This window comes from Pavona decussata, unplaced genomic scaffold, assembly GCF_977016875.1.
Source record: "Pavona decussata unplaced genomic scaffold, jaPavDecu1.1 SCAFFOLD_265, whole genome shotgun sequence".
NCBI lineage: Eukaryota > Metazoa > Cnidaria > Anthozoa > Scleractinia > Agariciidae > Pavona > Pavona decussata.
The window spans coordinates 325,883-341,078 of NW_028145667.1; the positions used below are offsets into that span (position 1 = coordinate 325,883).

Sequence of the window (15,196 nt, forward strand, 5' to 3'; positions counted from 1 at the left end):
TCACTCCACAGGGCATTAAACCGTGTCCAAGGAAAGTCAAGACTATTGCAATGCTAGCTGCGCCGAAAGATAATCAAGAGTTACAAAGCCTCCTGGGTACAGTGAATTTCATGTCTACATTCATCCCAAACCTGACCAGGAAAACGCATCTCATGGAAGCCTGCTAAAGCGTGACACACATTTCTTATGGACGAGTGATATGCAAAAAGAACTGGACACCATCAAGAATGAAATCGTCAATGCTGTTCAGCTTACTCACTACGATCCAAACAGACCAGCTGTCATCGAAACCGATGCATCTTTGAAAGGCCTCGGCGCCGTCCTTATCCAAGATGAGAAACCTGTACGTTTTCTCAGCAAAGCACTAACACCTGCTGAAACCAACTATGCCAACATAGAGCGGGAGCTGCTAGCTGTTCTATTTGCCTGTGAAAGGCTCCACACGTACACGTTTGGGCGGAAAGTTTCCGTACACACAGACCACAAGCCCTTACAGTCAATCTTTCAAAAGCCAATCAGCCTCGCTCCAGCTAGACTACAGAGGATGCTCCTGCGTCTCTCCAAGTATGACATCCAAGTGAAGTATGTTGGATCAAAGAGTGTTCTTCTCGCCGACACACTATCTCGTTTGATTGAACCGGCCGATGCTAAGGAGATCCCTGGCCTAGACATCACTATCGCTCAGATATTGAAGGTGGAACCAAATCGACTCGAATCCCTTCAAGAGGAGACTAAGTCCGACTCCAACCTGACTCAGCTGACGGATCTCATTATCACCGGCTGGCCAGACAGCATGCAAGATCTACCAGAGAACCTGCATTCCTACTGGTGTATCCGAGATGAATTAGCAGTTCTCGATGGACTTGTCATGAAGGGGAACAGAGTTGTCATCCCAACAAGTCTGAGACGAGGAACCCTCAATCGCCTGCATGATGCACATCAAGGTCTTACCTCCACACTACAACGTGCAAGACGCACTGTGTACTGGCCTAAGCTGCAGGATGATATCACAGAGATGATTCAGAAGTGTGATGAGTGCCAAAAGTATGGAAACAAAAAGCCCAGACCTTCAGAACGTCAGATCACAGCAGCACGTCCAATGGAAATCGTAGGAATGGATCTGTTGAACTTTCGGGGCCAACACGCCCTAGTCACAGTTGATTACTTTTCCGGCTTCGTCACCTATGATAACCTTAACAGTGAGACAACCGAAGCAGTGACAAAAGTGCTGAACAACAACTTCAGGAAGTTTGGACTGCCTGAGAAAATTATCTCTGACAATGGCCCATGCTTCAAGTCTACAAGCTTCCAGCGCTTTTGCGAACAACTTGACATTGGGCACATAACATCCAGTCCTCACTATCACCAAAGCAACGGTCGAGCAGAAAGAGCAATCGCCACCGTTGAAAACATCTTGAAAAAGAGTGCAAGTGACATTGACATCACTAAAGCCCTGACAACTTACCTTGATACTCCAGTGAGTGACACCTTACCATCACCTGCAGAGCTGTTCTACAACAGACGAATCAACACTCGCCTGAGCATGACGATGATTCCAGCCCCACTGACTGATCAGCAAAAAGCTCACCTCAGTGATAAACGCTCGGCGCATTTAAAGTCATCAAAGCAAGACATCCAAACCTATATTCCAGATCAGCCTATCTGGTTTACTGATGACAAGTCAGAGGAGTGGAAACCAGGGTACATTGAGTCCAAAGACGCTGCACCAGACTCATACTGGATCATCAACGATCAGAGCAACCGACGGCTGAGACGTAACAGACATGACATTAAGCCGAGGTTCGCCACCATTGCACAGCAGCGACCTCAGCCGCAGATCCCTGTGAGATATGGAGCGAACCTGTCAGATTCAGGTCCAACACCGACCCCTCCTGTAACAGCACCAGCTGTCTCCAAAGTAACAGAACCAGTACAATCAGCACCTTCTCTGAAAGATGTATCACACACTGTGCCAAGATCACCATCAGCCACTAGCACTAAGGAAGTAACTCTGAAGGAGAAGCCGAAGGCCAGTGATGCAATGACCAATCCCCTACCATAGGATTTCACACCAATGCTGACAAGATCACGTGCAGGACGTGAAATAAGGCCACTGAGACAACCGGACTTTGTTTATTCTTGAACTTTATTTCGCTTTATGTGATTCAGACTTCATGATTGATTGATTGGAATGACAATGATTTTTCAGCCAATGGTTTAATATTCTACCCTTTTGGTTCTAAAACCATCTTAAACGGGGACATGTTATGTTATGCCAATAGACGTTTCGTGACTCTTACATATGGTATGTTTTGTTATAAGGACATTTCGTGATTGATACATGAAATAACTTGTGTGATGGACCTCGTGCTTTGGAGAGCCAGCCATGTTTGTTTGCCAATCTATCAGGTTGAGTTAATGTTCTAAAATAAAACTACAAAACTACAACAGACATCACGCGTTATTAACTTTTAAAGTCATTAATATTTGGTACTGGGGAAAGAGTATCCATTTACAATAAATAAATGATGTAATTCTATTTAATATTTGTTCAGCAGAAGAAAAAATAAACATTACTTTTGACGAAAGCAGTTTCCCGATCAAATTTGCATTTTTTTATTCACTTTGCAAACTACAACTATACGTATTTCTGATCTCGCTGCCGTCAACTGAGCAACATCGCATGTCTTGGAAATGCAGGGCTCTCCTGAAATCGCGCTAGTGTCATACTTCGCTTTCAAATCTAATCCTCCAAACGAATTTAGACAGAACAAAACCGTGACCGATAACCTGCGGCTTCCAGACAGTACACAGGTCACGATAATCAGTGATAAACAAGAGCTTTCCAACACACCAAAGATTAACATCGTGAAGACAGTCAGCGAGCTGGATGCCTTCCGGAATCAGATCTTCAACCGTCCTCTTCTGCTGTTCGTAACCTGCGGCAGGCATGTACCACATGGGCAAAGGTAATTTTTTTTTATTTAATAGCTTTTCGTTTTTCATTTTCTAGTAGTACACTATTCTTGATAGATGTATTTTGCAATCAGTGACAATGACATACTCGAAAAAAGAAGATCCGAGTTTCCCAACGGGAGTGGAACCTGAGACCTTCCGATTACTAGTTCGGATGCTCTACCACTGAGCTACAGGAGACTTGTGGGAGCTCAGGCCATTAAACTAGGTTCATGTGACAAACATCCTGCATACTACTAGGATTTGAATGGCGATGAGTGGTATTTGTGAAAGAAATGTGAATAAATGATAGATGTATTTTTCAGTCGGAAAAATTGGCAAACTATCCTTATAGCAGATTGTTTTATAATAACTTACAACAATATTGTTATACTGTTTTACTGTGGAAAGTTTATTGGTTTTTTTTTTCACGATGGCTTTATCCTGACGTTTCCGATTCTAAACATCTTAGAACTTACATGTAAAACCTTCCCCAGAAGGAAACTCGGAAACTCATTTCATCCCTTCATTTCTATTTACCAGACTGAACAACAGGGGTGAATATCTGAGCATGCGTGACCCTGAATGGTGGATCCAGTGGGATAACTCCCCCTGGCGGAACCCTTATGCCCGGTGGGGAACTGAACATTGCACGTCGCTGTACGAGGAGCGGTACATCAGACTGGAGTTTGTCGTCAGTGTTGACACATCACACCCCGGGGTCAGACGCACACTGGAAGAGGGACTCAACAAGGCAGAGGACATGTTACATGAGAAAGCTAGCTTTGCTGTTGAGGTTAGTACGCGTAGCTAGCTTTGCTGTTGAGGTTAGTTTGCATGCACATGAGTTGAATGAAAGTTAACGACTGCACTTCTTTTTGCTATTGCGCATGCCAACTGCGCATTCCGTGATGGCCCGAAAAATGCGGGTTTCGTTTAGGGCGGTGCCTACTATCTGATTTTAGCCTGTTTCAGACGCGTTCAGATTATGGCAAAGAAGAAAATGTCGAGCGTGAGGAAAATACGTGAGAGACAAAGGAAAGAACTGAGGAATGCCTCGTATATTTTCTGCTTACGAAAAAAATTGTTTCTTCGCGGCCCGCTCGGCGGAACATCCGTGACCAGTTGAATAATAGTTAAGGAAAAAAAGGACGGGTGCTATCTTTTGCTATTGGGCATAAGAACAGCGCATCTCGGGATGGTTCGAGAACGGTGGCAACTAATACGAAGGTATTTCTGCGCGTTTTACGACTATGTGGGAAAAGTAGATCTTGCAAGTGTTATTGAAATCCAAGCCGGGTAACCACACATTTTCCAGAAATATTTTTAAATATTTCCAAATTGCATCATGGAAAAAATTCATACATTGTTGTATATTTTAAAGCTTTTTAGAATTACCATAATGATTGCTTAATTGTTTCTGAAAACTGCGTGGTTACCCCTATTTTTTAAATTTCAATAACCTCTTCTAAGATCTGCTTTCCCCGCATAGTCATAGACTGCGGAGCAGTAACTCTGTCTTGTTAGACGCTCCTTCTAGTCAAAATCACCACACCACTTTAATATATAACACCAGAACGCAATTTATCTGGCCCTGGGTTCAGTTTTTATACTAGGCTGTCTGAGAAAAACTCTATATATAGCAGACTGATCCGTACTTCAATCAGAGGTGACCTGAGGAACTACTTTGATTGTGTGACTGCTTGTCCTAGATCGAATCTAACTTTTGCGTTTTAAGACTAGGGCCCTAAAGTGCTCATGAATTTCGAGGACGTGTCCCAATTGCCGCTTGGTTAATTTGACATTAACCCCTTTTCAAACTCACGGTCAAAAACACGATAACAAACCATCAGGCCTAACTCCAACACTCTTTGCATTTCAACAGGTTAATTTCAATCCCATGATTCTCCGCTGGTGGAAAACTCAAGGCGTCAAGCGCTACGACTCGCTGGAATGTCTTGAAATGACGGTAGTTGTTGGAGCGAATTTCGTGGTCACTAACTGTTCCGCTGTCAATCATTTCTTTGATTGTCACCCAGCGTAGTGCGCCTGTTGGCCTTGTTACCTGCTGTTTGCAGTTCCTTATAAAATCTGGCGCAACGCGAGTCAAGGTGTGCGTGACATTGCTGTCACGATGGAAGTAGACTGTTCACAGTCCCCCTATTTTTCCGTGGGATTCTCGAGACCGGTACGCTTCGATGGAACCGTCGCCATCTTGGTTTGTAAAAGCGAGCGCGATCTGGGGAGAGTGTGTAAACTACCGAGGGGAGCGGGAGTGGGTGTTAGTATAGTGGGGGATGGGAAGCGAAAAAATAGAGGGACTGTAACAGCTTCTCACCGTCTCGCGTTCCAAAGGCCCGTTGCACCAGCAACGGCAACACCTCATTGGTCAATTAGACAATAGTAGTTCTGAAGCGTTGACAGCATGACTGACGTATCTTTCACCGCCAGTTCTAAAAGTGGATACGGCTGGCGTGTAATGTGAAGATCGTGGGGAATGTTTTGATTTTTATCGTTTGTCTCGTCGGCTTGGAGGTCTGATAGTTGAAAATCAGCGGACGTTTGGCAGGCGGCAGACTGCAATTTTCCGTCTCTTTGGACTGCTTTGAAGTAGATGGCGAACTGTAGGGACGACTTTTTTTAACAATTCTCTGGGGCGAAACAACACACACAAAGCGCTTGAAAACGTTGCTGATCGTGGCTTTCTTCGCAAGCGCTTTTGCAACGACGTGAAGATTTCCCATCTTGTGGATCCACTTCAACTCCAAGATCGATGTGCTTTAAAAAGATCGGCTAGAGGAATGCTGGCAACTCCAGCTCTTTCCGGGATCTTAAACAAATTTTCTGTGGAAATGTACTTGTTTTTCTTCCCGAAATCGCCGACTGCTATTTTAAAATAAATGTTACAAAATATGCGGCATGTATCTGAAGGTTTCGCTGTTAGCTTCACTGCATGTGTTCCGCTTGTATTGAAATTCGCTTTGCAAATAGCTGATTTACTGTACTGTATTTTCAAGGCTACACTCGAAAGACTTTCGCAACTTCATTTTATTTCGCAGCTGTACTTTGTTTCGAAATAGTACAGAAACGGTACTGTAACAAGGACTATCGTATTTCCTTCAATTTGACATGTTTATCTTTAGGGAGTATATTTTTTGTTTGATTCAAGTAGTCGAGGCGACAAAGTCTCGGCACGCCCCTCGAACACGAGACAGTGAGAAGTCCCTATTTTTCCCACCGCCTCCCAACTCCTCGGTAGTTTAGACACTCTCCCCAGATCGCGCTCGCTTTTACAAACCAAGATGGCGGCAGCTCCATCGAAGCATACCGGTCTCGAGAATCCCACGGAAATATAGGGGCACTGTGAACAGTCTACGATGGGAGGTAACGCCATTTCTGCAAATCTCGGAACTTCAAGCTACAGCTTGGCTGATCTTTACCAGTCTCCCGTGCATAGAAACCAGCCAATTTCAAGTGCGCAAGAAACAGCATCTGACGCGGTGCCCGTGGCTTATGGGATTCCTTCCCATTCGTTTTTCCCACCGCCCTCCCTGCAGGGGACACTGGGTAATCCACGTTTTAAGGCAACCTAGATGGCTTTACAATCGTACGGCTGGGTTTGTATTTTTATTGCACTGTTGCAGTATTACGATTGAATTATTGAAAACGTTAGTCTCCTTTTCAACTGTTAGCTTTACGAGCGGAAAAACAGCAACCAATCCTAACGATTAATTCATACAAGAAGCTGAATGCTCTTACTTTATATTGGACTGACCAATTTCCGCACGGGTGTTGAGATAGAGGACGAGCAGAGACATAACTCGGGGTAAACAAAGAGGGACGGCGTCTTATTGTATGTGAACTTGGGCTACTAAATGTTAATTTTGTAAATACATGTTCTCAGAGATCTTTGGTTCTTGTCATTTGTTGATAATAACGGGAGAAATTTCTATCCAAGAATCAACATTGATTTTAAGTTGATTTATTGTCTCTTCTCGGCAACTGATCAGGATCTGTTTTCTAAACTTCAACTCCTAAATTAATTTCGAGAATTTACTAACCAGTAATGAACCTTAAAAGCTGCATCAAAATTTTAAACAGACCGCAACAGACGAAACTGACTACAACTGCAGTCAGATGTCGAAAGGTACTATCAAAATAATTAATCAAATGTCCGATGAAATTTATAATATCGTGTCTTATTTACACTGAAGACTACGCGCTTGCCGCGCGTTGCAGCATCACGCCGAATTTAACAAAGACCACGAAATTACCTGTCCTGTTTTTCAAATGATATAATCTGTTGGCTTTTCACTCGAGTTATATCTCACACTGAGACGGATCCGTAAAAAGCACGAATGCTGTTTGAAGCTACAGCAAAAGCTTCAAGCCGAAAAATACCGAATTAACTTCGAGTAGCAGACTAGCAGACCTTGAATCGCTTTAACTACAATTACTTTGACGCTTTTCTCCCAAACTGCTGGTTTAAGCTGGTTTAGAAGACGTTTTGGCATTCTTCCTCCATATTATTTTAAGAAATCTGTAGTTACAAGTTGCTCCACCTCCAAAAGAAGGACTGCATGCTCTGGAAGGTGGCTTTACTCCGCCACCATTTTTGATTTGTTATCAAGTAAAGTGACGTCACATACGCTTATCACGTAATGTTTTGGCCGCGCGCGGCATAGACGCTTTTGGAGTCAAAATAGCACTGGTTTCGAAAGAGAAATGACGGCTTTTGGAAAAGTTCATGCAGGTTCTAGGTTTAGAATTGGCTTTTGTATATATAAGACCACAAAATAAAAATATAAAATTGTACTCTCGATCTTGTACTCCTTGTCAGTGAAGAGCATCCATATTAATTATTTTGTTGAAGTTTTGCGGTCACGAGCATTATAGGGGTATCGAATGGTGTGCGAGCAGTGTGTTTATTTTTGCGAGCACGAGCACTTGTCAAATTGTTCTTAAAAGGATGCGAGCAGTTGCAAAATTTTTGCGAGTACGAGCAAGCGAGCACTCGTGTAATTTTTGCGAGCAATTCGAGCAAAGGCCAAATTTTGCGAGCACTTTAAAATTGAATGGGACCATTCGATACCCCTCATTATGTTTTCTCGGATTCTTCTGCCTTTGCCTAGCTGTCAAATATCATATCTTTTCTCTGGTGCTTGCATCTCTGGTGAAAAACTAAAATTTAAAAACGATTCAACGAACTGGGAAACGAGAATCAACAACAGTAACAATAGCAACAAATCCTTTATTTGATGATCAAGACCAAAAAATGCAGTTTTTAATTAGTTTCAGTTTAGTTTATAACATTTGCGAGGTTCTACAACTGCTTATAAAATACCAAAAATGTATCTAACATTGATTGTCTGAAGGAAAAAAATTCGAATAGAGGCCCCAGACTATTTCTTCAAAGAAATGTTTCAGCGGCTTTAATTTTCATAAAGAGAGTTAATTGGTTATTGGAGGAGTTTTTGAGTACATGGACTTAGCAACAAAGACAGTTAAAACACTATCTTACCAGCTTATAATTAAAAGAGCCAAGCCTAACTCGACTAACATTCAGGAGTGCGTATTCTGAGAGAGGAGATTTGCATGGAAGGGGGTGGGGGTGGTGCAATCACATGTATTGGACGTGCTGATATTCGTAAATTCTATGGTTTACAATTGTGATAGACTGTGGTTCACCCTGTAATACTGATCATTTTCAGCATTTGTGCTCTTTTGTATATGCACATAAAAAACTACCGTTCAGAAAATCCATTAAAATCCAGACGAAACGTTATTTAGGGGTTCTCAATTGGTGTGATTAGATAGATTATGAAAATAGTGCAAAACAATTCTGGCTTTTCATGTTAACGCCAAACTTCTCAATTTTACTGAGAAACTGAAAACAGCGAGCGGCAAATGAAGGCTTAACATGGTCACGTGGTAATTTCTGCCGTCTGCCGTAGACATATTTTTAGGTCTCTCAATTAACTTGGTCCAAGTGAATCGTTAAGCGAGAATTGTTGGAATAGAAAGGTTAATTCTACGATAAACTAGATTGAACCCACGGTAATCGGTGATATCGCTTATCGCAACAAAGGCCCGGTGAAATACCTTCCAGTTTAGCAATTCTGCCTCCAGAATTTTCCGATTGTTGCGCATACAAATCCATTACCAAACTGAAGTCAACTAGCAAACAGACTTAGGATACAGTATCAGTCTACACTATGCTGGATAACATTTTATGCCGTTGTGAACAGAAGTAGCCCGAAACCGCCGCCATCTTTCCACTAAACGATCCTCGTTCCTCGTTGTTGGTTCGATTCTCTGTTCACACTACTCAAGAAAGTGTCACGAAAACCTATCCGATATGTGAGAATTCGTTTTCAAGACCGAAGCAGCGCATCATCGCTCCGGCACAAAACTCGAACCGAAATTGGCGTTGTGTGTGAACAAAAGCTCTGTCCGATATGTTATGTTTTTGGTGCCGGCACAAGAGCTATCCGGTATAGTGTTGACAGCCTGAAGTCAAAGAATGAACACTTTGTCGAAAGATGTTTTCAGACTCTATCGTCAATGTGCCTATTAAACGCTATAAAAAGCACTGAATAAAGCTCAGCATCTTACTGGCCTTTGATACGGGTAAAGAATAAGAGGCAAAACAATGGCCCACTTTTAGCCTGGCAAGCAGGCTATGTGTGCCAAGTTATTGGGAGCCAATGACAGGATACTAAGAGGACATCCTTCACATATATCTAAAAATGATATTAAACTTCGATGACATGCAAGTTCAGGATTTGATTCAACAATAATTCTTGAAAAGAAAACACTGGAAATGACTACCAGAAGGATATTTGGGGAACTTTTGTTTTGTTCTCGTTTTCTTAACCCACTTCTCGCCGTTTGGGCCGAAGTATCTGTACTGCAGGTCTGAACACCAGACAGGTCCTCTATGCAAGCAGATTATCACAAAGGAAACATGAAACACGTTTCAGGCCGCGATCCTCCTTTATAGCACTGGTTAAAATGCCTTAGGATGGGTTTGCACAGGAGACTTAGTTTCAATTACTACTATCTGCTACAATAGATCAATGAATTACTCTTCTTCGTTTCTGGTATATTATATAAAAACTTGCTTTGTTTTTACGATGACGGCCTCAGTTTCATCTCGGTGAAGTTAAGAGAAAGACCGTGTCTGAACTTATCCCATGCTGGGCCCTTATAATCAGTTGCTCTTGGCTTGTACTTTCCGTTCAAATTGGATTCGTGGCAACTTTTGTACCACCAGGCACCAGTAAATGCCACAGCACAGTTGCTATTGCCATACGAACCCGTGTTTCTGTCATTATCTCTATCTTTTGTTGTAAACGCCATGTTATTGTGATATGTTAAAGCATCTCCTGCGGTGCCTGAATATGAACTCACTTCAAGTCGATACTTCGCCTGCTCATCACCAATGCTGAACCTGCTATATTTGGCATACACTCTAACTCCGTTCCAGTCCTCCAGCTCTACTCGCAGAGAGCTAGGTCTAGAGGCCGTCAGCCTGTGGATCTTGTCGTTTCCTAACCAAAACTCAGCTGTCAGCTGACCAAAGCCTGATTTGTAATCGTTCCATCCACGATAGAAGTCAACCGAGCCGTCTTGTCTTCTTTGAAACACAGTCCATCCTCCACCGTCAGTGCGCATGTCACAATAGACATTGAAGTATCCTTTACCGTCTGGGTTCACAGAGTACTCTCCGTTCTGAGTATGGCCTGATTTCAACAACGACAAACAATCTCGACCTAGGGAAAAGTAAAAACCTGCGATCAGAACAATGTGTTATTTAAAATGAATAAAAACAAGAGGAATTGAAATACTGTACTAATCTGGAAGTAATGAGGACGCTATCGAAAGACAATCTCTTGTGTGTTATCAATTTTAGTTCGTAGCTGCAGCTTTTAGGGGATAATGCTTCTTTCTGGTGGTTGCCTGGGTTCTAATTATATTAAGCGTCCTATCCTATCCTATCGTGAATATTAGTAGGTTTCTAGTATTTTACAGTTTAGTACGACATACTTTACTTTAATAATTAATTTAGCCTTGTAAACATAACCGTACTCCGGCCTTTGGCTGCCATTGTTTCCTTAATACTGTACTAATACTGAGTGCTGATATAACAAAGATGGAGTACAGCGTTTGTCACTTTAATCACGCACCACTTTATGCAGTCCACGGTAAAGTTGTATTGATTTCTACTTCATCAATACAACGTAAGAAACAAGTTTCTTTTATTCCAAATCATGTCTTACAATTTCCATGTCCACTTATTTGTATTACATGTACGAAGTGTTCTGCTATTAAAACTATTAATGAACACCTCTGTATATTATTCATACACGGGTTAACGTGTGTTGTTGTTTACGCCAAATATTATCAATATTGAGGAAAAAGTCCATCTGGCAACGATTTGGGTAGCCCGCGAGAGCGGAAGTCTTTTGCGGCTTCTGTTTCACCCCCTCCTCGAATAAGCGCCTCCTGCCTTTTGTTAAATTTGGAATAATCTCCCCGGGTCCTTATTAAAGGATCAACGGTATATAGGCTAGTCTTTAGGGCTAGCTCCCATTAATCAAATATATTAAAGAGATTTTTAATTGCAAGCAAAGTTCAAGCAAGCCCACAGATCTGATCTTAACTAAGGTCAACGGCACGGACTTAGACGCGGCTAAAAGTTGGATTCCGGGGTAAAAAGTTGATTAAAAAATAGATCATAGTAGATCAGTCGATCCGTCCATATCAATTGATGACTGTTAGTTAATTGATTATCGATTCGTACGGAGTCGAAGTATCCACGATCCACTGGTTTGGCATACTGAACAAGATTCACCAATGCAAATGTAAGGAGTTTAAACTTGTGTTCGTAGTCTTCATTCATTGCTTGTTTTTTTCTTCCAAATTTGCTTTTCCCTTTTAAGACTTTTTCGCTCTTTATTACTCGGAAAAATCTAAGGATACGGATAATCTTATTTATATTTAACTCTTGAAAATGATGTATTATTCAGTCAGTGACATAGACATACTAGGAAAAAATAAATCCGAGCGCTCCTAACAGAAGTCGAACCTGAGACCTTCCGATAACTAATTCGGATGCTTTACTACTGAGCTACAGGAGACTCGTGGGAGCTATCCCGCTAATGGTAGGAGCGTGTCGATCAATGGCATATGCACAATGGCATTAATGTGATGGTATATTCTGCTCTTGTTAGGAATAAAGCGTCTAAAAACTTCAAGAAACAACGGTGAGGTCACGTGTAAATGTCATGTAGCAAATCTGACAAAGAGCGAGAGAAGGCAGCCATCTTGAAAAGAGTATCTTGCTTGTATTTTGCACTTTCGAGATGAGATCCTTTGAATTCGGCCGGTTTACTAACATTGAAATAACTCTGCTACTCGATCACAAATAAATGGATGTGTAAAAAGGAAGATGATGGAAAGGAGGAGAAAAAGTTTCTTTGCTATGGAACGGAATAGAGTTTGGCGAGGGGCTTCGAAGGCAATCTTTCGGGGCTATTTTTGGCGATACTTTCTGTGAGGAAACTTCAAACGACAAATTAGGTTGAGATTATGTTTAGAATATTAATTTTATTTGTGTATAAGTGAAACTTGTTCGCTTATTTATATCTTTTGTTACACGACCGTATAAACGCTCTGGTGATTTGAAAGACTTACCGAACATGAAAATGCTCTGCCATAAGTTAAATGCCTTCAAAGTGTCTAATTGAAATGCAGCGAGATCAATGTGACATACTTACCTGACGGTTGCCAGCAGTGTGTTCCATTTCCGACGTAGGACTGGTTACATGAGCAATTGAAGGATCCTAGAGTGTTTGTACATGAAGCAAACCTGTGGCAGTCGTGGACACCGCTGACACACTCGTCGTTATCTGTGAAAAAAGAATGCAATACATTTAGTTGCATATGACTGTTACATAACAATGAGCTAACGATGGTTAAACTGTAAGTAGGTTTTTTGTACCACATTTGACCGGATGGATAAATGTTTTTAAAAAAAAAAAAAAAACCCTGACCTTCGCTGTCAAGAGACCCAATTAACTTATTCTCTAACTGACGATGGCTGTTCCAAGGACCAAAATGCAAAAAGGTAGTGCTATTGTTTCTAGAGTAAACTTCAATTAACATTCTTCTGTATCTCCTTGCATTTTCCTTCCGACAGGGTTTAGCTATGCGACTTTCATCAAGGTGACTATCTATTTCGCAAAGTGGAATTCAAGTCAAACTCGTTCAATAATTTACAGTAAAATGGCCTGAAGAAGAATTGAAATTTGCTTGTCATTGTAAAAAAGGAGACAAGCTAGTCCACTTTGCTATCGATAGAAATGTGGGAAACACCCGGTATGTCGATGTGGATTGTTTGAAATTTACAACCGCGGTTATCTTTGAAGACACGAACAGCAATTTTTCGTTTATAAAATTATTATAGGGAATGTTTACTTTGAAGTTCTTTTTTTGTTTCTACTTTATGTACTCGAATCAGGGAGCACCCAACAGTTCGTTTCTTTTTTAATTGGCGAAATGCCACCTATATCAACTTTCGTCACGTTATAAGACAAATTCCTGTTGTTTTCGACTCGGCAAGTGTGTCACTTCAAGTATAGACGGCTAGGAACAAGGCCAGCAAGTATTCTCTAAGCACCAACGGTGGCTCGGAAATTCGGGAAATCGGATTTTAGCCTCTGAAAGTTTGTACATTCCAGACTCTGTTGACGTGCACAAATCCGATTTTAAGAAGGCCGTAAAACGTATTCTAAAGAAATCGTAATATGCAAAAACTATTAATTGCAGGTGTTAGCTCTGTCCTCTTTTTGGCGACGAGTCCTCACGAGGTACATTACGAGTTGTAATTCAGTCACACATGTAAAAACAAACGAGAAAAAGGGATGACGGACTTTACGAAGGTACATTGACCCCCTCTTACGTATGAAGATTAATATGATGGTATAAAAAAATACTTCAGTGCTTTGGGCCGTTGACATTACATTTTCCGAATAACAAGTAGTTCGTCTAGAGTTTTTAAAGTAAATAATAATAATAAAAAAATCCAAAAAAAGGTTTTTGCAATCCCTTACCAGTACACGTTTTCCCATCGCTTGAATATCCAGCTTGGCAAGAACAAGTGTATGATCCTTGCACATTACTACATGCAGCATTGACATCGCAACTGTGTGAGTTGGGAGAACACTCGTCTATATCTAAGACATTTTCGGGAAAGTAGACGATAGTATATTAGTCATGAAATTGAAAATTGCCGTAATCTTTATTTCCAATAAACTATTATTTTCATCATCGTCATCGTCATCATCATCATCATCATCATCATCATCATCGTCATCATCATCATCATCCTAGTTCCCAGTGAGATGTTATACTTCTAATCACCATCACTATCATCACCACAAGCAAGTAAAACTGAACTGGAATTGGGGAGTGTCCCATAAAGGTGCGCATGATTACTGACTGGTTTATGATGCAATGAAGACTTCAGGTTAGAATTATTGGTATAATTGGTTCTAATATTATACCACTGAAGGTTTGTCTATCCCCAAAGTTACACCAAGAAGTGACAGAATGTGCCCTCGGTACTTTTGACAAGACTCACTGTGAAACGCACAGTTATGATACGCACTGTAATTGATGGTCGCAGTTAAAGTTTTTGTATTTTGCAGGTAAATAATTTATCATGCACATTTTTATAGAAAGTTGCTTCCCTTGTTGAATAGTTTGTTTTCGCAATTTTTCTCCCTAACCGTAAGATCTGGCTAAAATTGCACATAAGTGCCCGCCTGGGAGTAAACTTTTAATCTCCCCGAGCTTGACATTTAAAGGAGCATAAACAGGCGCTGAGCACCCTGCTGCGCCGCCAAATGAATTTTAGAAGTTAAGCTTTTTCTTTTCAAGTTTGTTTTAGGGACCAGTCGGGAAAATATATAAATCTTTATCTTAAGTAATTTTCGAAATCATAAATGTTACTGGAAAAACCCTTCTTTTATAGTAACAAACCTATCATAGACTGGCTGAAATGTGCTATTTTAACGGTTATGCTGGACATAAATATGTATAGAAATTTACCTGTGAAACAAGTGAAGTTGTAACAGTTATCACACGACACATCATTCCAAGTATAACCATGCTTGACACCAAGAGTATGCACGCAGTCTTCCTCTCTCCAGTTGTTTGGTTGTCTTGGCGCCCA

The 15,196-nt window shown here is 41.2% G+C and overlaps 2 protein-coding genes and 1 pseudogene across 12 annotated transcripts in view; 2 read left to right on the plus strand and 1 right to left on the minus strand.

The window, feature by feature from the left end:
* Positions 1–15,196, minus strand: part of LOC146455921 (uncharacterized) — a 416,007-nt gene that overhangs the window by 228,372 nt on the left and 172,439 nt on the right. For 8 of the 10 annotated variants that reach the window (XM_085093654.1, XM_085093653.1, XM_085093655.1 and 5 more), the window contains exon 20: positions 14,073–14,195. In XM_085093654.1, the coding sequence (XP_084949780.1) occupies positions 14,073–14,195 (123 nt within the window). Of the gene's footprint in view, positions 1–9,750; positions 10,731–12,737; positions 12,870–14,072; positions 14,196–15,196 lie in introns of those variants that run through there. The other 2 variants (XM_085093661.1, XM_085093662.1) reach the window with 2 other exon arrangements.
* The window catches only part of LOC146455929 (uncharacterized), a 364,345-nt gene that overhangs the window by 131,128 nt on the left and 218,021 nt on the right, over positions 1–15,196 (plus strand). The window lies entirely within an intron of this gene.
* On the plus strand, positions 2,639–6,569 carry LOC146455936 (uncharacterized; annotated as a pseudogene). The gene is made up of 4 exons (XR_014858917.1): positions 2,639–2,969; positions 3,499–3,751; positions 4,841–5,083; positions 6,327–6,569. The product of XR_014858917.1 is annotated as an uncharacterized LOC146455936 (transcript).